Source organism: Prunus dulcis, chromosome 2 (assembly GCF_902201215.1).
Source record: "Prunus dulcis chromosome 2, ALMONDv2, whole genome shotgun sequence".
NCBI lineage: Eukaryota > Viridiplantae > Streptophyta > Magnoliopsida > Rosales > Rosaceae > Prunus > Prunus dulcis.
The window spans coordinates 21420623-21440912 of NC_047651.1; the positions used below are offsets into that span (position 1 = coordinate 21420623).

At 36.8% G+C, this 20290-nt stretch overlaps 4 protein-coding genes and 2 non-coding genes across 10 annotated transcripts; 3 read left to right on the forward strand and 3 right to left on the reverse strand.

Moving 5' to 3' along the window:
• Positions 1-5: 5 nt before the first annotated feature.
• On the reverse strand, positions 6-3695 carry LOC117620116 (UDP-glucuronic acid decarboxylase 5-like). Of its 5 annotated transcripts, none has more exons than XM_034350230.1 (14): positions 3445-3682; positions 2987-3019; positions 2677-2768; positions 2441-2527; positions 2250-2337; positions 1907-1998; positions 1692-1756; positions 1521-1609; positions 1163-1240; positions 950-1043; positions 762-828; positions 599-662; positions 467-507; positions 18-329 (listed from the first exon to the last, which is right to left on the reverse strand). In XM_034350230.1, exons 3-14 carry the CDS (start codon positions 2755-2757, stop codon positions 144-146), a joined length of 1032 nt encoding a protein of 343 aa, XP_034206121.1. In that variant the 5' UTR covers positions 2758-2768; positions 2987-3019; positions 3445-3682; the 3' UTR covers positions 18-143. The 5 variants fall into 5 exon arrangements, with proteins under 5 accessions (XP_034206123.1, XP_034206121.1, XP_034206122.1 ...); XM_034350231.1 differs by having other exon boundaries at positions 2677-2792; XM_034350228.1 differs by lacking the exon at positions 2987-3019 and having other exon boundaries at positions 3445-3695.
• A 719-nt stretch (positions 3696-4414) lies between these two features.
• Positions 4415-4486, forward strand: TRNAH-GUG. Its single transcript has one exon. It is a non-coding gene; the product is annotated as a tRNA-His (tRNA).
• A 4032-nt stretch (positions 4487-8518) lies between these two features.
• On the forward strand, positions 8519-10933 carry LOC117618869. The gene is made up of 2 exons (XM_034348616.1): positions 8519-8755; positions 10525-10933. The coding sequence occupies exons 1-2, from the start codon at positions 8540-8542 to the stop codon at positions 10636-10638; spliced, it is 330 nt and encodes a 109-aa protein (XP_034204507.1). The 5' UTR covers positions 8519-8539; the 3' UTR covers positions 10639-10933.
• On the forward strand, positions 9015-9087 carry TRNAR-CCG. Its single transcript has one exon. It is a non-coding gene; the product is annotated as a tRNA-Arg (tRNA).
• Positions 10934-11258: 325 nt separating the features above from the next.
• On the reverse strand, positions 11259-12940 carry LOC117619167 (CASP-like protein 4C1). Its single transcript, XM_034349044.1, has 3 exons — positions 12328-12940; positions 11826-11961; positions 11259-11731 (listed from the first exon to the last, which is right to left on the reverse strand). Exons 1-3 carry the CDS (start codon positions 12555-12557, stop codon positions 11510-11512), a joined length of 588 nt encoding a protein of 195 aa, XP_034204935.1. The 5' UTR covers positions 12558-12940; the 3' UTR covers positions 11259-11509.
• A 1470-nt stretch (positions 12941-14410) lies between these two features.
• LOC117620176 (ubiquitin-conjugating enzyme E2 7) lies at positions 14411-17649 on the reverse strand. The gene is made up of 6 exons (XM_034350310.1): positions 17436-17649; positions 17182-17284; positions 16745-16842; positions 16539-16639; positions 14837-14914; positions 14411-14715 (listed from the first exon to the last, which is right to left on the reverse strand). The coding sequence occupies exons 1-6, from the start codon at positions 17488-17490 to the stop codon at positions 14638-14640; spliced, it is 513 nt and encodes a 170-aa protein (XP_034206201.1). The 5' UTR covers positions 17491-17649; the 3' UTR covers positions 14411-14637.
• Between the last annotated feature and the right edge of the window lie 2641 nt (positions 17650-20290).

Here is a 20290-nt window from a genome sequence, read left to right on the forward strand (position 1 = left end):
CAATAGAGGAAGGAATCTAAATGTTATAAAAGAAGGAAGCTTGTTGATATAAATTCAAATACCATTCAAATCGTTTCAAGTAAAACCATCATAAAACAAAAATAGTAAACACCACTTATTCTTCGCATTCTATGCTACACCGCTCACTTGTTTTTGGGGACACCAAGTCTTGTGCGGACATCATCCTCCATGAGGGGAAGACCATCGCGCAACTTAACCTTTGGTTCCCATCCCAGCAGCTCCTTTGCTTTTGTGATGTCAGGCTTCCTCTGGCGAGGATCATCCGGTGTGTTTTCAACCATTATAATCTCTACCTTAGGATTGATGAGCTGCAAGTCACATGATCAAGAAATCAGTTACCCTTTTACACTTCATGGTGATGTTGAGGTGGTGAGAAGAATTGCAGTTAATCGGCATGCCCTGCTGAAAAAAATCAAAGAAAACGAGAGTAAATACAAAAACCTACCTCCTTCACATTCTCGGCAAGCTCGATCATTGTAAATTCACCTGAAAATAGAAGTGTGTTAATATTGTCCATGAAATAATACTACAAAGCTAAATTGATTACTTGTTAACCACTTAGGCTTCGTATGATAACCTGGATTCCCAATGTTGATCGGTCCAGTGTTGTCTCCTTCCATAAGTCGAATAAGGCCATCAACCTTGAGCATTAAAATGTATGATTAATTTGTATAAACACCTGATGAAGACCTTTTATTTTTCCACGAGAACATGAGTCAAAATAATAAAATCGTGCTTACCATGTCAGACACATAACAGAAACTCCGCGTTTGTGTCCCAGGAGCTTGAACAGTCAAGGGATCATCACTACAGAAATGGGCAACAAAGATTTTAGCATTACATGGGCGGGGCAAGCAAAGTGAAAACTGCACTGGTTGTACGCCTCTAATAGGTGTACAGAACCAAACTAAGGCTTAGTAGAACTTACCGGATAGCTTGGGCTATGAAATTACTGACAACACGACCATCATCAATATTCATGCGAGGTCCATAAGTGTTGAAAATCCTGGCAATCCTTATCTCTGTGAAGGACCGTTATTTAGCAAGAGAAAACAAAGAACAGCAATTTGAAGGAATACAAAAACAATTAATATGTGCCTGTGATGAGCATTGAAAGAAGAAGAAAGGAAAGGAGAGGTACCTATCCCATGCTGCCTGTGATAATCAAACATCAATGTTTCAGCAACTCGCTTTCCCTCATCATAGCAACTCCTAACTCCTGTTTTACGTTTTCAAACACAAAACCAATTAATACGTGCCACGAGTTGGTGCAATTGACATGTTTTCACTATGAAAGTTGTTCTAAATTTGTACAGATGAAAATGAGAAACCATAGATCACATTATGGCACGGTATAAATTGGAATACAATGAAAGAAAGGTTTTAAGAGATAATAGAGCATATTTTTCTTTGCCTTAGAAAGACAAAATATACTCTACCCCAGAGATCAAAGGTAATGCAAATGTATTTGTTGTCAGTAGCTAGGATGAAAAGCATACCAATTGGATTCACATTTCCCCAATAGCTCTCAGTCTGGGGGTGAATCAGAGGATCCCCATACACCTCCGAAGTAGATGTAAGCAAAATCCTGAATGAATTTCAGACCATGAGAAATGAACAAGATATCCACAGATGGCTATATCAAATAAGACGGAACGAGATTATCAAACCTTGCTCCAACTCGCTTGGCAAGTCCCAGCATGTTCAATGTACCAATGACATTTGTCTTTATTGTCTGTTACACAAGAAATGTTCACATAAGACAATTATTCCACCTCCAAGAATATTTGTACACACGGTTGCTGGATGCTTGTGAGAAAACAGCTTAACACTATATTCAACTCTTCACTGTTCTCAAATAAACATGAAATATTAATAGACGCACCTTTACAGGATTGTACTTGTAGAAGATTGGAGAAGCAGGGCAGGCAAGATGGTATATTTGGTCAACCTCAATTAGCAGAGGCTCTGTGACATCTGCATGAAGGAAAAATAATATTACCAAACTAAGTAAAGATATTTACCACTTGAAAATTTGCTTAAACATCTGCAATAGGATATTATTTAAGAAGATAATGGGGATATAAAACTACATATACAATCTCCACACGCACACAAGAATCTTCATTTTTTCTTCTTCTTTGTACTGAATACACAGAAGCATCTTTAAAGTAAAAGGTATTCTCTAATAAAGGGTCAACCCAACATGACCTATTAAAAAGACATACCATGACGAATAAGTTCAAATCTTGGATGACCAATCCATTTCTTCAGGTTGTCCTTTGAGCCCGTGAAGTAATTATCCGCAACAATAACCTGAAGAAAAGAAAACCAACACCAGGAAATACAAATATGTTAGTAAAGCATAAACACTTGGACATGTCAATTCTAATTCTTTTTATTATTAATAAAATTCTACCTCATTCTTTTCATTTTCCATCAATTTATCCACTAGGTGAGAGCCAATGAATCCAGCTCCTCCAGTAACCAAAATTCTCATATTGGCCTGCCATCAGATGAATAAACATTTGAATATACATAAATTGCCACAAAAATATGGTGCAAAACAGCACACTAACGCGGTAGATCAGCAACTGACCAAACTGGTTTAAAAAGTTGAAAATAAAAATAATGCTACTTGGCCAGAGATGTTACCTGAAAGAACTTGGCATTTCTTAAAGGAGAGGGGTTTGGAGGTGGTTTTGGGGTGGCTTGTTGATCTCCATTTGTAGCCATTTGTTAAACTTCTGCACCCCAGACAATCAAAACTTCTACATTTTAGATCAAATACACCCATTACCAACACACAATCCCAGATTCCAAAATGAAATCAAACTTGACAGAAAATATGGAGACAAAACTTAACACTCAAAACACATCGTTCAGCAGAAAAACAGATGAAGAAAGCAAAGCTCTTTTTTCTTTTTCAGATTATGAACTGAACAGCAAATCAAGTTCAGATCACCTGTCTGTCGAAAGCAATCCCCAATTCCCCAAGCTGTTAATGAGTGCAAGTGTGGTATGAGATATGAGAGGGAGCATTTATATACAGAATGTAAATGGGGTCAAATTGAATTTAAAAAATAAATAAACTTTCGGAATCAAACAACCAAGAAAAAAAAAATTAGGTTACTACCAAACTACCAACTAGAGGAGAGAGAGAGAGAGAGAGAGAGAGAGAGAGAGAGAGAGAGAGAGAGAGAGAGATGTACGATGCTTCAAAATCACGAAAAGTAGGTAGTCATCAGAAGCTTCTCTACAACGAAACTAAAACCCCACACCACTATTATTTTCAGATCTGAAATCTAAATCTCACACAAACCCAACAATTTTTTCAACCCCAAAACAAGAAGAAAAAGGAAAAACAAATTGAGTAATTAAAAAAATTAAAAAATGATGCTCGACATGGATATATATTAATACCTTACAGAAAATAAACAAAACTGGTGGTGCTTTCTCCGCTTTGCAGAAGGCTCAAAGGTGTGAAATTTCTAAGGTTTCCTAGACAACATCGAACACGAACACGAACACATGTAAAATGCAAACATATATAATGTCCCTGTTCGAGATGTAACCGAAATTAACGGTGCTTCGAAGATTTTTGGAGTTCGCAGAAATCACTGCATGACACGTCATCGCTTAGTAGGATGATGCATCGTATCCTAGTTTCCGACTCCGCTCATCTCCAGTTGTTCTCTACTTCGTTCTGTTGAGTTACGGTGTGATGGTCCACACGATATGTACGGTAGGCAGCCAATGAGGAACTGCCTTTCAAGAATAAATAAATTCTACGGCTCTCGCCCTTTTCCGTGAACTGGATATTTAAATCACTTTTTATTGTCTTATTCTGTTAAAAGGCCTGTTTTTCTAATTTATGTTGGCTTTCTATTTGAAATTTTGTTATTTTATATTTTCTTTGAAAATTACTCTAATGTACGTTGATGAAAATTAAGTCCCATACAAGGTGGTGAAACACACACTCTAACTAATTGGTCTAACTCACATATAATTCTTAAACTTTTACTTTGATTGCTACCATTTTCACTAACAATTTTTTTTAAAATTTTTTCTAAAAGTAGAATTGTTAATTTATTACAGGGGAATTATCTTAGCGTCGGTGGTGCGCGAAACATGGGATAGTTACTCTTTGAGGTGGGACCGTGGGATGGGTAAGAAGTGCAATGACAGTAAAATTGTAAATTGCCATGTCAGAAAGAGATGAAATTGTTGCAAGGGTCTAGGTGACGTACATGGGAAGTCTGTGAACGTCCACGGAGGAGAATTATCCGCAACGTCAGATCCAACGCATGGCGTTTGACTTGTTCATCGGACGACTACAACCAGCAAGTGAGTTATGGATAAATCAATTAATTTTGTACTAGAGGACAACCTCGTGGCTGTAGTTTAGTGGTAAGAATTCTACGTTGTGGCCGTAGAGACCTGGGCTCGAATCCCAGCAGCCACACCTGCTTTTCAGTTTTTGTGAACTTTTAACACCATGCAGTCATTTACTCAAAGCATTGTGTTAATCTGCCAAAAGGGATGCTTTGAGTAAATGACTGCATGCAAGTGGAAGAGAGGCTAGTATATCTACTATCTAGTAGGTAGCTTAGCCAATTATTTTGGCACCATTGCATTCTGTTCAGTAATAACAGTTAGGCAAGGGTGGTTAACAGAATTAATGTATCAATAATAGGAATAACCAACTTTCCTCCCAATTCAATTATGATTTAACATCTTTCGTTAGTGTTTGCCTTTTCTTTTTCTTGTTAAATCTTAACATTTGCAACAATTCAATTGCGAGTTTGGTAAGACTAGATTTTGTATGCTGCAGATTGCATAAAAGTTGATAGTTGATATTTGATATCTATGCTATTTCTAATTTCATTTTTGTTTTTACTTTATTTCATAGTTAATGTTTTTGGTTTCGTTGTGAATTTTTTGTTTGTATGGTTATTTTTTAATTAATATTTTTGGCTTACCTTTTCAGGCAAATGTCTAGTTTGACAATTTTGATTAACCATGGTGGAAGGTGGGCTAACTCGATGTATAAAAATTGCAAAAGCAAAGGACTACTTGTTTCAGACAAAATTACATTTGAGGAACTCCAGAATAAAGTGTATGACATTGCCAATGTGGACCGAAATGAATATGAGGTAACTATGAAAGTGATATATGATGCAATGAAAAGTGCATGGCCCACAGAGATAGTCGATGATGATGATGTAAGAGCTTTTATTTTTGAAAGCCTTTCAAGGTCTTACAAGATTCCATTGTGCGTTAGAGTGAAACGTAAAGTATTTTCTTATGGAAGTGGAAGCAATCAACAAACTCCACTAGTTGAGTTCGAACCAATGCCAATGAACCTCAACTTGGGTACTCAAGGTGATTTAGAAGATTATGAGGAAGATAAAGATTCAGAAGATGACTTGGGAACCGAAGAATTGGAGGACTCAGAATATGAAGTGGAAAATAATATAACACATGTGGATGAGTTGCATTATGAGAACATGCAATTTGAGGATATGCCACATGTAGAGGTTGATAATATTTTTCAAGATAATGTTGCCTTCGAAGAAAACATGGGATGTGACAAAGTGCCAGCTATCAACGTGCAATGTGATGTGCCTAACTCTAACAATCCAATTGCTCCAAATAAGGATAAAAACATTCTACATGGATCAGACATGACAGAGCTACGCAATTCAAGTAGAGATATAATTGTAGATCAGGTGTATGAGACTAAGGAGGATTTAAAAACAAAGTTGGGTATCGATGCTATGAAGAAAAATTTTGAGTTCAAAGTAAAGAGATCTAATAAAGAAAGATTTGAAGTTGGTTGTGTGGATGACAGATGCATGTGGAAACTGCATGCATCAAAGGTACGAAAATTCTCATATTTCATGGTTAGAAAATATGTTATTAAACACACTTGCTCATTGGATGTTATTCATCACCATCATCGACATGTAAGTAGTTATTTTATTGGCCAGTGCATTAAGTCTAAGTACGAGGTATCACGAGTACATAGACCCCATGACATCATGGAGGATATGCGGAAGGACATGGGTGTGAGTATAAGTTATGTGAAGGCTTGGAGAGCTAGGGAACATGCATTGGAGTTGGTTAGGGGATCAGCAGAGGAATCTTACACGAGACTCCCATCATATTGTGATATGCTAGAAGCCAAAAATCTTGGTACGATAACGCATATTGAAACTGACAATAATAATCATTTTATGTATTTTTTTTATGTCACTTGGACCTTGCATCAGAGGATTTCACAGTGTTATTAGGCCAGTAATAGCACTTGATGGAACATTTTTAAAAGGTAAATATCTTGGAACGTTATTTGTTGCCACATGCAAGGACGGGAATAATCAAATATACCCTCTAGCATTCGAAGTTGGAGATTCAAAGAATGATGCATCATGGAATTGGTTTTTGACAAAATTACAGGTAGCTATTGGGCATATTGATGACTTAGTTTTCATTTCTGATAGACATGAAAGCATACGGAAGGCTATCTCCACTATATTTCCTGATGCTCATCATGGGGCATGCATATTCCATATAAGCCAAAATCTTAAGAACCACTTTAAGCATGAAAGAGCGCATTCGCTTTATTTAGAGCTGCCAAGGCATATCGTATTTCTGAATTTGATCGTCATATGGTGCAAATATTTAATGTTGACCCTCATATGGGTAATTATCTTCATGCAGCTGGATTTGAAAAATGGGCTCGTGCGTACTTTAATGGGAAGCGGTATAACCTAATGACAACAAATATTGCTGAATGTCTCAATTCAATCACCATAGATGAATATACTTCAAAATTTGTTTCATAAGCGTCAAACTGAGGCAGCCAAAATGAATTCACATTTGACGGAATGGGCTGACAAGTTGGTGCGAGAAAATAACCAAAAAGGATTATCATTGTAGGTATTTTGAATTCATTATCTTTCTTTTTTTTTCGTTGTTGCAAGTATTTAATTTTAAAGAAATAAATATACTGGGAACTTGTCCTTGGTATCCTTGGCTACAAACAAGGCTACCAAATGAGAAAGAAAAGTTAGTAATATTAATGGGCATATCATTCAATTAAAAAAAATTATTGAATTCATTTGTTCTTTTGTTTAAGGAACAAATTTGTTGAAAAGATTTCCAATAAAATAGTTGGGGAGTATTTATAATGTATTTCATTTTTCTTGAACATACAGGTTTCTCCTATTGAGGCATACTCATTTCATGTGTATGATGGAAGTTGTGTTTGAAGTTGTAAATTTAGAGGAGAAGTGTTGCACATGTCGAGAATTTGATATTGACCAACTACCATGTGCACATGCTTGTGCTGCATGTAGGCATCGACAAATTTCATGCTACCCAATGTGTTCAAAATATTATACTACAAACTCATTGGTAATTGCGTATGCAGAACCTATATGGCCAATTGGGGATCAAACAGATTGGGTGGTGCCTGATGATGTACGAGATAGAATTGTGCTACCACCAATTACACGAAGAAGGCACGGCAGGCGTAAGGAAAAGAGACTCCCATCACGAGGAGAAGAACCATCAACACGTAAGTGTTCACGATGTAGTTCAACTGGCCATTATCGACAAACTTCCAAGAATCCGATTGCATTTTATCCTACCTCATAGACATAGTGGTGTTATATTTTTCTCTTTAACTTTATGAATTGTAATGAATGAATATTTAAGTATTTTTTTTTAATGTAGATCGTTTTATTGAATTTTTTGTTCTACAGACTACCTCTAAATGTGTGACAATTTTTGAAGAATTAAAGTTATGTGAAATAATTTTTTTTTTCTTTGAGTGAGAGGAGGAAATTATACTTGTACACTGATTCAATCATTTTATGAATTCTTGGTTCTAAATACTTTTTTTGTTGTTGCCAAATACATACATTTCATTTGGAGACAAATGGGAGAGAAGAAGATGAGAAGAAGAAAAAAAGAGATATGCATACGGGAGAAGAAGAAAAGGGAAAGAGAGATGGAGAGAAGAAGAAAGAAAAAAAGAAAAGGAAAAGAGAAGGAATTGATGCTGGAGACAAACGAAAGATGAAAGAAAAAAGAAATGAAAAAGAAATGGAGAGGTGATTGAAAAAGTGTTTGAAGGAAATATTCCAAAGTTTTATTTAATAAGGTTTTTTTTATAGGTTTACGTGGGTTTTAAATTTGAGGGCGTTTATGTCTATTTAGATGAGTTTTCTGCTATATTTCAAATTTTTTACAAAAACTGACATTTTTGAAATTAAGGATCAAATTTTGACTATTTTTGATAAATTCTCAATTAAAAATATGTAATCAATTCTTAACTTAAATATTTATCGGATAATTCTCCTATTATAATTTGCATTCCATTTGTTTTTCTTTATGCTCAACACTCAATTCCCTAAAACTTTAATTTAAAATTGAAATTCAACATCCCACATGGACCACGGTAGTCTATCAGGAGCAAGGCATAAAAGTTTGGCCGCAAGCCCATACTACCATGCTCTGGTTGGTGCATAAGTCCGTATTTAAATGGGCCAACAATTCGGGCCATAAGTTGACTTTTTTTGGGGTTTCGGGTCGGAGCGAGAAGGTGAATAAAAAGGCGGTTTCTTTTCCGCTTCACCTACGTATCTCGGTTACATTTCAAAGTTGGGTCTTGCCATTGACGATCTGTTCGCAGCTTCAGGTGTCTTCGCATTTTATCTTCACGAAGGTACTTTCTCTCTCCGTCTGATGCAGATCATATGTATGCATATACGTAGCGTTAATATGAAGCTCCCATTTTCAGATCGTTTACGAGTTTATAGCATGTAGTTGGAATTTCGATTTCTCTGTCGTGGTCACTGGTCAGTTTAAAACCCTAGCAATTTGGTGCTTTTTCAGATTTTTTTTTTTTTTTTTTTCCAATGCTGAATCAATTCACATTCATAAGTTTGTTTAAGACATTAGTTTTGGAGTATCGAGTACTTGATGATCGCATAGCGGAGTGGATATCGCATTAGACTCCGGATCTAAAGGTCGTGGGTTCGAATCCCACTGCGATCGTCTACCCTCTTTATACATTTCCTTTTTTTTTCCTCTGAAAGTTTTGTGGGTAATTTGTATTCCTCACTGGAAGACAATTTAGAGTTTTGTTTTTACTCTGGGTAGAAAAAATGGAAAAAGACACTGCTAATTTGCTACTGGTAAGTGACAATAACTGTTTTTGGTGGGTTGGAGAGAACATGTTGTCTTAGTAGCTTTCATTCCTTTAAAGAAATGGAAGATAAATGTCTGGTTCAGAAGATTCTGGTTACCAAGTTATTCTGTATATGGCTATGTCACATTGAACATATGTTTTAGCTTCATCTACAATGATGACACACCATTAAGGTATCCAGGAAAAAAGGGGTACTCTTTTGTTGATGCTAGCTATGGATAAAAGAGAGTGAGAATATTTACTTAGGATGGGAGTAGATAGTCTTTTTTCTGGATACGATAAAGATATGTTCACACCAGGAGACTGAAGATTCCCATCTTCATTGGTGAAGTTTTATGAACAAGCAATGTGCTGAAAGTAGCCAAATAGTGTTAGGTGTGACTTAATATGTACATGACTGCTGGGTTCTTTTCTTACTTCTTACGTACTGCATCTCTCATTTTCAATAACTACCCTGGAATTGTTGTGTATGCTATACTAAAATATCTTAATTAGTGAATAAGACAAGACAAGATGCTGAAAGCGGATCTTATTTTTGCCATTCTAAGCTAGACATTGAGGATTATTATTCAGATTGTAGAGAACCCACTCTGGATAGAATTAAACATTCAACAAAGGGAAGCAGAATAGAGGAATGATATGATTGAATTTATTCTTCGAAAAGAGGCCTGATAGAGGAATATATTCCCAATGAGTAAAGATTCCTCTGGTCATGGTTTGATGTTTGCTATGAAGCAAAGTGCCTTTGTACACTGTCAAGATTTATGTAGATATCTGGTTAGTTTAGAATTTGGGTAAATTAGTTTGGAGATTATTTAATAAAAATTTGATATCTGAGCATGCCTTCTCAGACCTCATTTTCTCTGTTATTCCTTGTGTAATTGGGCATTAGAAGATGCATAGGTATACCGTACACACACACACACACACACACACACCTGACCTTGCGTTTGTATTCAGGCAACGTATGGGTAACCGATCCACTAAGATTGATCTCCATGACAAAGTTGGTTTCCCCTTGCAGTTCTATACCTTTTCCAATTGACTACTGCATAAATTTGAGCGAATTCAATTATAGCTTTTGAGTCAGGATTGTGGAGAGCAGTACAAAACGTTTTTGTTATAATTGCTGCTAGGCACTATTTACATGGAATATTCATAAATTATTTGTATGGTGTGTGATATACATTGTGCTGTAAGCATGAAATATGTCCACTGCAGAAATGATATGAAGTTCTGTAGTATAATACTAATTTACTGGGTTGTGCTTGTCTTCCTGACAGATGATTGACGATCAAGGCCTGGGGATTGTTGCCAACCTTCTTGGCATCTTCATATTTGTTCTGGTGATTGCTTATCATTATGTGACGGCAGACCCAAAATATGAGGGCAACTGAAACTGCCATTGTTTGTGCTAATGAAGAGACCTTATGGCACTCCCGGAACAACGTAGATGACACAATGTAGCTTTTCAATTTTGTTAGCATACCTAAACAGGCTGAAATGGAAGTCTGGTGTAGCTGATACTTTTGCTACTTCTCAACACAACCATCATCTTCCCATTATGTCTAGAAACTAATGAAGTTACAATGTACTTAAACAGTTTCTATATTTATGACATGGATTATGTCTAGAAACTATTTGACATGACTGAGGTCTTCCCTTTTTTTTTTCATAAATAGTTTTTTGTAATCATATGTTTTGTGATGTGAAATGGATTCTTATCTTGTCTTGGACAGTGAAAAAGACCCTCTAACTACCACTCAAACCTTCAATATTAGTACTTGATGAAATGAAATCAATTCAACGATAACGGCGGCACCAATTTTTTACCATAACTTTTATTTACTAATGTGATCATGTTTTATTTACTCAAATGAATTCTCCATGCAAAGAACATCTTTATAATTGAATTTGCTATTGGCAGTCAACAGCCTTCGAAAGTGGATTTTATAGGTTTTACATGCATCAACGGTTAGAAATCTTCGACACGCACCGTACCATCTCCCGATAATCATGCATATTGATAGCAAGTGAAATCCATAAAATTGAGTAGAAATGCATAAAGAATACATGACTCTCCTATACACACACAGACCCGCGAAAATACACTGAAAATTGAAAAAGCCGCACCCACTGGCCAACACACCACATCCGCATCACATCACATCATCAGTCATTCCGTCTCAAAATCAAAGAGTACGGCCACACAGTAAGAACTCAACACCTCGAGGCACCCAAATATTCCCTCAGCAGTACTCTCTCTCTCTAAAGATGAAAACGAGAGCCCTTGATAATGAAGCAGGCGACCCGGAAACCCGAGAGCAGAGACGAAAAGCCCAGGAACAGAAACCCGATAAAGCCCAGGGCGATGGCCACGTCCGCCTGTATGCAGAACGCGTTCCAGGCCGTACACGTGTCCCTCCCTTTCAAAACCCTCGCCAACGCCGTTCCCGCCGAATCCGCAGACAGCAACAAGTACGCGAACACCTACACGATCACGTCTCCTCCCGTTAAGTTTCCTTTTAATTAACTTTTAAACACTAATTAATTAAAATGCTAAAAGAGAGTGACTGTGAAGGACCTGATCATGGCCGAAGTCGAACCAGACCTGTAAGACCTCGCTGAAGACAGTGGCTCCTCTGGAGATTTCCCAAACCGAAGCCACCATTTCGAAGAGAGAGTAGAGCGCCACTATTGCATTCGCTCCCACTACCAATCTGTCCAGGTTTTCCCAATCAATTTTCCGGTAAAATGTCTTGCCTGTTTGGCTACTGAGAAAGTGCAGCAAACTCGATCCCAAAACAAATTCCTATTCTGTTTCATCATTATGTTGACTAAGAAAAATTGAATCTTTCTTCGAAGAAGTATTAGCTTTACTTTCGAAGGACATGTTTTGAAAATTGAGCTAAACGACGCCATTCATTTCAAAAAAATTCACCTTTTTCTGTTTTTGTTTTTTTGTCTCTTTCGGAATTGCAGTGAATTTCTCGGCAGCCAAACAGAGTGAGAGATTGAAAAAAAGACAGAAAACTGATGGTGAAATTAAGGAACTTCAATTATGAATGAATTGAAAATAGTAGTACCTGAAGGCGTCGAAGTGGTACCAGCGAGGGGAGTTGGGGCCGCGAGAAGTGGAGAGCATGAAGATGAAGGAAGCGAGAGAGAAGCTGAAGGAGGCGATTCGGAAGACAAGGATGAGGTAGTTGAAGCGCCTGAGCTTCCGTAGCGAGACGGTGGAGTGGAAGGGATGGTTGGGGATCGGGTACGGCGTCGTCTCGCCGTTCCGGTGAGGCTGCTGAGGAGGAGAGTGCATGGTTGGTGAATTAGTCTCCTTGTTGTGTTGTTGTTGGTGGAGGAGAGTGGTTCAGAGTGCAAAATCATGGGGAAAAAACGTGTGGGTTTTTGGAGAAGAAGATGAGATGAGGAGGGGAGAGAGTTGAAGCAGTCACGGGTCGATGAGGCGAGAGTTCCATGGGAAATTTTGAAAATTTGAGATAAGGCCTAATGAGTGATATGAGAGAGAGGGCTATGGAGACATAAGACTCATAAGCCAGCAGACCAACCAAAAAAGAGAGAGAAGGAAAGTGTGAGTGTGAGAAAGAGAAGACGCAGAGAGAGAGAGAGAGAGAGAGAGATAAAGCAAGGAAAAGCTAAAAAGGGGTGTGCTTTGGAAAGACAGCAAGAGAGAGAGAGAGAGAGAGAGAGAGAATAAATAAACAGAGGAGGGAGACGGAGGAGCAGGAGAAGGCAGAGACATGGGACGCTGCGGGAGGAGGCAGGAAGAGTGTGTGGGGTCGTGTAATGTAATGCGGGGGGCTTTCAGATTTGCTTTTACTCTCTCTTCTGTTTTCTTTTCCTTTTCTTTTTGGTATTTCTTTTGAGTTTTTCTATTTAAACTCCAAAGCTCTCTTTGTTTATTTTATACTCATATTCTAAGTTCACTCAAACTTCTAATTTAAATTTTCACAATTTCTAAGAAAACCCCACTACCTTCTCAAACTACCCCTAAATGCATACTCAGCAAAAAAATAAAGAGATAAAAACATTGTTACCAATAAAATAAAAATGACAGCTAGTGAAAATGGGGGAGATTTATATGTTGCGAGGTCAGTAGAAGAGACAATCTTGCACAAGGAAGAGCCCAGGGAGCTCAAAGTTTCTGAATTGGCTCCAGAAGAGTTGAATGTTGGTGAAACTGAAGAAGAAATCAAAGAAACCTTTGAAACAATGTCCAAAGCTGATTCTCAAAGCACTGACGTAGTTTCCAAAGATGAGATCATTGCTTATTAGATAATTCATGAAGGGATATCAAAAGAGCAACCTCAAATACCGTCTTCTATATTGCTTCCTGAAGAAAAGGAGATCAAAGCTTCTAAACATGAGCATAGATGTACTAGGGTTAAGTATTAAGTCGGATGACTTTTTTTATCTTTTTACACAATAATAAAATTTAAGAGTTTAATAATTTAAGTATTGGAGTGAACAAAAAAATTGTGTGGTTTAAATAGAAAAACTCTTTCTTTTTCTCTACAACATCTTTTGGGTTTCTTCTATAGAGATCGAAAAGAGGACATATAATCTTATGCACCAAGTCTCAGTTTTACTTGTGCACCCACCCATGCCATGACAGAATCTTCCCTGCCCTGCAACCAATCAATACAATTACAATTTCCAACCCTTGTTACATCATTTTTAGAATTTCCTTCCTCTGTTTTTATCTGCATTGCAAATACTGTCTGGTATATGTAATGTGTGTGATTTTAATAATTTAATGTAATCACTTTTGCCTTTGAAGAAGTTTCCCGTGACAATCATTAAATTGGTGACAGATAGAAAGATGATGAACTGGAGGCACTGGCAGGTAGACACTGTTCAAAGTCGTTTCAAGTCGAGTGTTATCAATTTTCAGCTCACCAACTTCACATTTTTTTAATTTTGTTTTTAACGTAATTGAGACGACCATAATCTGTTCCGTTGTAAAAAAAATTATATGAAACAGAAATAGCAAATTAGTGTTATCATCGTTGCACATAAGTGTTAGTCAACAATCACGTAAAGGTTTCAGACATGTCAATCAAATGATGGGGTTCCAAATTTGACATTAAAATTCCAAGTTCACTAACTTAATCCTGATTTCATATTTGACTTTGCAAAGTGCCACTAATATATAAAAAAAACCACATAAAGCATTCACAAAAGTCAACAACACCTGCGCGAGTTGAAGAAAAATCAAAATATATAAACCTTATAATTATCCAAATCTCTTTCCCTGAACTGGTGCAGCAACATAAGTATTCATTGGATGATCTAGTTGCAAAACAGCAAGTTCCTCAAACAGAACAAAACTTAAAAGTGTTTCTGGCCGCATGATCTCTAGCTAGTTCTGTAATGACTTATAACATTTCTTGTGACTTTCTGACATTGCGGCCTACTTTCTTCTTGAACTCATCCCTGTTGTCTCTCCATTCTTTCTGCAACACATAATCAACAACATGTGCCAGCAGATTAGCAAGCTACCAGCATCTTGCATGACATTGAAAAAAAAAAGATAACATATTTGGGGGGGGCGGCGGCCGGGGTTAGAACACCTACCGCAGCTTCAACATTCGCAGGAGATTCATCATTAGGGCTTGAAAGCATTGATATTATACTCAAAACAATGCTCTCAACCTGCAGGTTAACAGCAAATTTGTCAGTAGAACCTCAACAATAGGACCACAGTAACTACATTCATAGAACAATATGGATGCATAAAAAATATAAGAAAATGCCTGGCACATTGGGTTTGTATGAGTAAACCAGAACCAAAGCAAACTTTGTTAAAAGTGAAAAATCAACAATTTACAACCTGTTAAATCAAGTCATGCATCTCTAAAATTTATGTGGAAAGAATTGATTGCGAGCTGTGCATTTGATAATATAGCATAAGCATAGCAATAATCTTTTCAGTTAAACAGAGTCATATATAAACAAATGCATCACCAGTTCACCATGATCTCCAGGTATATACTACTATATTTGAGGCAGTAGAAATGGTTGTTTCCTACAACCATTCCAAAGTCGCTGTTCGAATCCTTCAGCTTTTTGCATCCCCAAAAAAACTGATTACATTGCCTTGTAAAAGTTGGAGTTGTTCCCACCACCAGTTCCATTAATTAAAACCCTACTATTCAACCCGACTTTGCCATAAGCACCTAAAACACTAAGTAGTCCAATGTTAAAAAGCCACAGACCTCCAAAAATGAGGCAAGAGTTGAGGCTTAAATATCAGGTTGAAATAATGAGGCTCAATCCTCATGTAGGAACTGAGTACATCATTGGAAAATTCAACTATCATATTTGATCCAGATGCCGCATTCCCTCTTTGCTATCCCTTACACTCTTCATTTGAGCACTTTTCCCCATTGAAACCTACAGAATGTTCAGACTCTATCATTCAATCTGTCATTTCTGGACCACTTAAATAAGAACAGATGAATTTCCTCCAAAAAGCATGGATTTCACTATACTTACTATAAGCCTGTCCTATCTCATAAAATCTCTCCTTGAGATGAAGGAACACGCAGCAAACTAACAAGAGGTTCATGGTGCTATAGTACATACAAGAATAACGAATAATTAGGGCTTCGCCAATTGAGCAATGCATTAGTTTCCAATGCATCATGCAGGTCAAAAAATTACTGCACAACATAATAATCAGCCTGAACCCAACTCAAGCAATCTTGTCTAAGCTAGAGTTGTGCTAGGGTTTAGGAACAAGCACCTCAATATGGGCTTAGGTTGAGATCCACAGGGATATTGTACAATTCAGTCCTGCAGTGATCTAATTTTCAGCCCTTATAGTTAGCCACCACCAAGCTGCACTGCCAATTATAACTGCCATCAGATGGTCAAGTCAGTGTATTAACGACACACACAAACTCAATCAGTTACCATATGTGTAGATCTCCAAGTTTTTCACTCTTTATCCAAAAACAATGTGCAACTCATAACTCCGAATGACAGATTCCTCATCCAAACACTTAGCCTTCTAATACATGAATGCTATACACTTTAAACAGAAAGGGGAAAGCTCAATGCACAATAGACTACAGAATTGATTCAGTTCAGATAATCACAAACGTAATACAGTTGCAAGCAAACTCTGCACCCTAAATCTGCACTATTACGACTACAGCGAAACAAGTGAAACCATAAGAGCCAGAAAATAACATGATTTTTATTCCACATGGTGCTCAGAAGACATAAATAATGACAGAATGAGATAATGCATCTTGGCATCTTAAGACCATACCGTATGGACTGGATTCCAGCGCTCAGTTGCAAGCTCGTAACCATTTGGATCGTCACCAGGGGGATGAAGAATTGAAATACAAACCTTCCCATCAGGGTAAACTGCAATATATAGAAACTTTCAGGAAGCATGACCATGATCAACTAGAGGGAAGAAGCAATATAGAAAATTCAATTAAAAAACAATATGCAAAATACAGTAGTTACCATTGGGGTGCCACATCTCTGAGGTAAACCGTACTGTAGGAGGGTTGTTCGGGTAATCCTCAGGGAAGCTCATGACGGCATTAAAGAAACCACCCTCACTGCAGCAGAGGAATTATGATAAACCAAATATCCAAAACTTTTTTTTGGGTTCAAAGAATGCATGAAAATGGCTTATAGGTCTGCCCAAAAACTAAGAACCACAGTAAAATATGTGAATTTTGTGACCAGCTCCGTTAATAATCAGAACCCGGAATCCCGGATATGATAGAGCAAAATTAAACATATGAATTCAAACAAGCCCATATAGTCGTATGAAAAAGAAATCAGCATGTTAAAGAAACACAAACATGCACAGCAACACAAAGCTCGGAATTTGATTATAATGAAAGCCATGTCTCAAAGAAAGAAAAAAAAACAAACGAAATCGGGCTACATACTAGAGAGTATCGGGTGGGCCAATAATTGTGACGCTCCATTCAAAGATGTTTTCTTCAACGACCAAACCAGCTGAGAATCCATCCACTGGGTGTTTGCAGAGATCTACATAAATAAATAAAAATTTAAACTTTTTTCTTTAAAAAAACAGAGTGTAAATTTCAATCAGTATATATGGTTCAAATCCAAAATGAATCCAATTGCCAAAAACGGTGAAAAAGAAAAAGAAGAAGAAAAATTTAGATTATGGTGCGACCTTTGAGTTGCTTCTGAAGGAGGAGACTGGCTTGGGACGCAGGTTGCGTAGCCATGGAAAACGCAGAGACGAGAGAGAGAGAGAGAGAGAGAGAGAGAGAGAAAGAGGGGATGGCTTGGCTGCTTTTGAGTTTGGGTTATATATAGAGACAGTGAGATTAGAGAGCACCGAATTTTTAATTTTCGCTCAACTCTTTGTTTCGAATCAACCGAACAATTACTTATACGATAAATAAATAAATAATCAACCCAACAATTTAAGTCAACACTTTTACCAATGCCACTTATTACCTTGTCATTGTAATTTTGTGATGGCAAGCTTATAAGTACGAATTACTATCTAAACCCATTTGTCTACTATAAGTTACTTTGGTAGATAGGTCACTTGTTCATAGCAGTAAATATGTTGTCTTGCACTTAAATTCGAATATCTTTTTTATAAATTAGAATAATTTATGGTGTGTTTACTAATTAGGAATCGAATTCTAATTATAAAAAATTCTTATGTTTTTCAAGATCGACTCCGCAGTAGCACGATATTGTTCACTTTGGGTCCCTATCTCTGCCCTCACGATTTTGTTTCTGAGAATTCAAGAGCAACTTCCTAGTGGGTCATTTATTCTGGGATTGCTCTAGCCCCAACTTGCTTAACTTCGGAGTTCCCATGACTTCGAAACTAGTGAGCTCCTAAAATGCCTCGTGCCAGATGGAGGTGGGCATGTACATATAAGGCACATTACCCTCTCTCCGTTGGTTGATGTGAGATGTTACACTAACTCTCTTCAATCCATATGATTTAGTGAACAATTTCAATAGGAATCCGGAATCTGGTTCTCCTGAATCCAACTCCTCCTCAATTCAATTCCTCATAATCCGATTACGGATTAGTAAACATATCATTAATAGTTTAGACTATCGTTTATATAAATAAATGATTTTACGAGTAATTTTTAGGTGTTCCGAGTATACCACGTAGCTAATGTACCATCAAATAGACATAGGACATGTGGAATATTTCCAATACAGCCAACCACATGTCATAAAAAACAATGTAATAAGTTGGAGAATAATTCCACATGTTCTATGTGTATTAGATGATACACCAGCCACATGATGTACTCAAAATATTTAAAACTTTCTTTGATTTTACCTGCAATTTGTAAGTTTAATATTACATTTGTTATGAGCAAGAAAATGTACTTAAAATAAAGACACATGAGATGAGTTTTCTTAATAATATAGAAAGATAAAGAGACACGATACTACACCCGATTTTCTCAAAAAATAAATTAAATACCTAGGGTTTAGAACTTTGGAATGTATAATGGAAAAGAACTCGTGCTAAGCAAAGTCCTAATACATAAGAGGTCAATGGTCGAAAGACATCAAACAACTATGAAGATCAAGTCTAGTTGGAGTCCTAAAGATAATTTGGGCCACTAATGCATACAGTCAAGACCTTTATAAACAAGAGAGCCATAACAATGGAAATGCAATGTCTCTTTTTTAAAGAGTTTTTCTATTTAAATTCCAGACCCTTTTTTTGTTCATTCTAACTTCTAATTCAAATTTTCACAATTTCTAAGAAAACTCCACTTTCTTCCCAAACTACCCCTAAATACAAACCCATCAGAAAAGAAAAAAAAAATTTTAAAACTCATCAACCTCACATTCCACACCTGAATCCTAAGATCTTCAAGTCCATCATGCAGTTTCATACCAGCATTTTGCAGACATTACTACATCATTATTCTTTTGCACCCTAAATATTTTACAAGTGTAGTCGTTCTTCATCAAGAATTTTGTTCTGCTCTAGAAAACGGATCTAGTACATGGTATTTTGATGTATATTTTCTTATTACTTATATGTTGTACATGGATGCAGTGAACACTATGTTTATATTATTGTGGGCATTATGTCAATTTAGGAGATAAATAAAAACAAGGAGTATAAGCGTGTAAGAAATCTGTTAATAAAAGAAAGAGAGGGAGAGAGAGAGGTGAGGAAGGAACGCAAAGCCAGGGGAATTCGTAATATCCATTCCATCCCTATCCATCTATATTACTCTCACAATCCCAATTTAGGGTTTGTGAAGAGAAGATGAGAGTGTAGTAGGCTTCTTGGATTGAAAGAGAAGAGTAATCTAGTAATATGGTGCATAGGAGTTTGTGTTTTTTTAAAACTTAATATGAAAAGTGGTGGGGTGTGTGTATAGATGTACTAGGGTTAAGTATTAAGTTGGATTACCTTTTTTTTGTCTTTTTACACAATAATAAAACTTAAGGGCCTAATGATTTAAGTATTGAGGTGAACAAAGAAAAACGTGGGATTTAATAGAAAAATCCTTTTTAAATGCCTTGACTTTAGTCTATCAATTTCTGTTCGAAGTTCTGTAATTCATGCCAACGAGGTCTACTCTAGTGGAAATGGACTTGACTTGCATATCAGTGATCTCAAGTTCGAACCCCCATGATACCTTAATAATTTGTGTGTGTGAAAATTCCCCTCCTCCAATATGTTGGTATAAAAAAAGATATATAATTCATAATTGCTTAGTTCGATTGTCAATCTGTATTAGCTTTCATATTAAAGAATAGCCTATGGTAGCACCATTGAATGAGCAAAGAGAAGCCTATGGTAGCACCTAGCACACAAAGTGCGGTGCGAGATCGAAGAATTGCAATGTGAGCATCACTTTATTCTGATTGGTACTTTTTTTTTTTTTGGGTTCTCTCTTCAGTAGGTAAAGGAGGAGGAAAAGTTAGAACAACATTATATAACTCATTTGGACTTGCAATCTTCTGAACAATAGAGCATCAAACAAAAGGCACTTGTTAGAGTTAAGGGCCTTATTG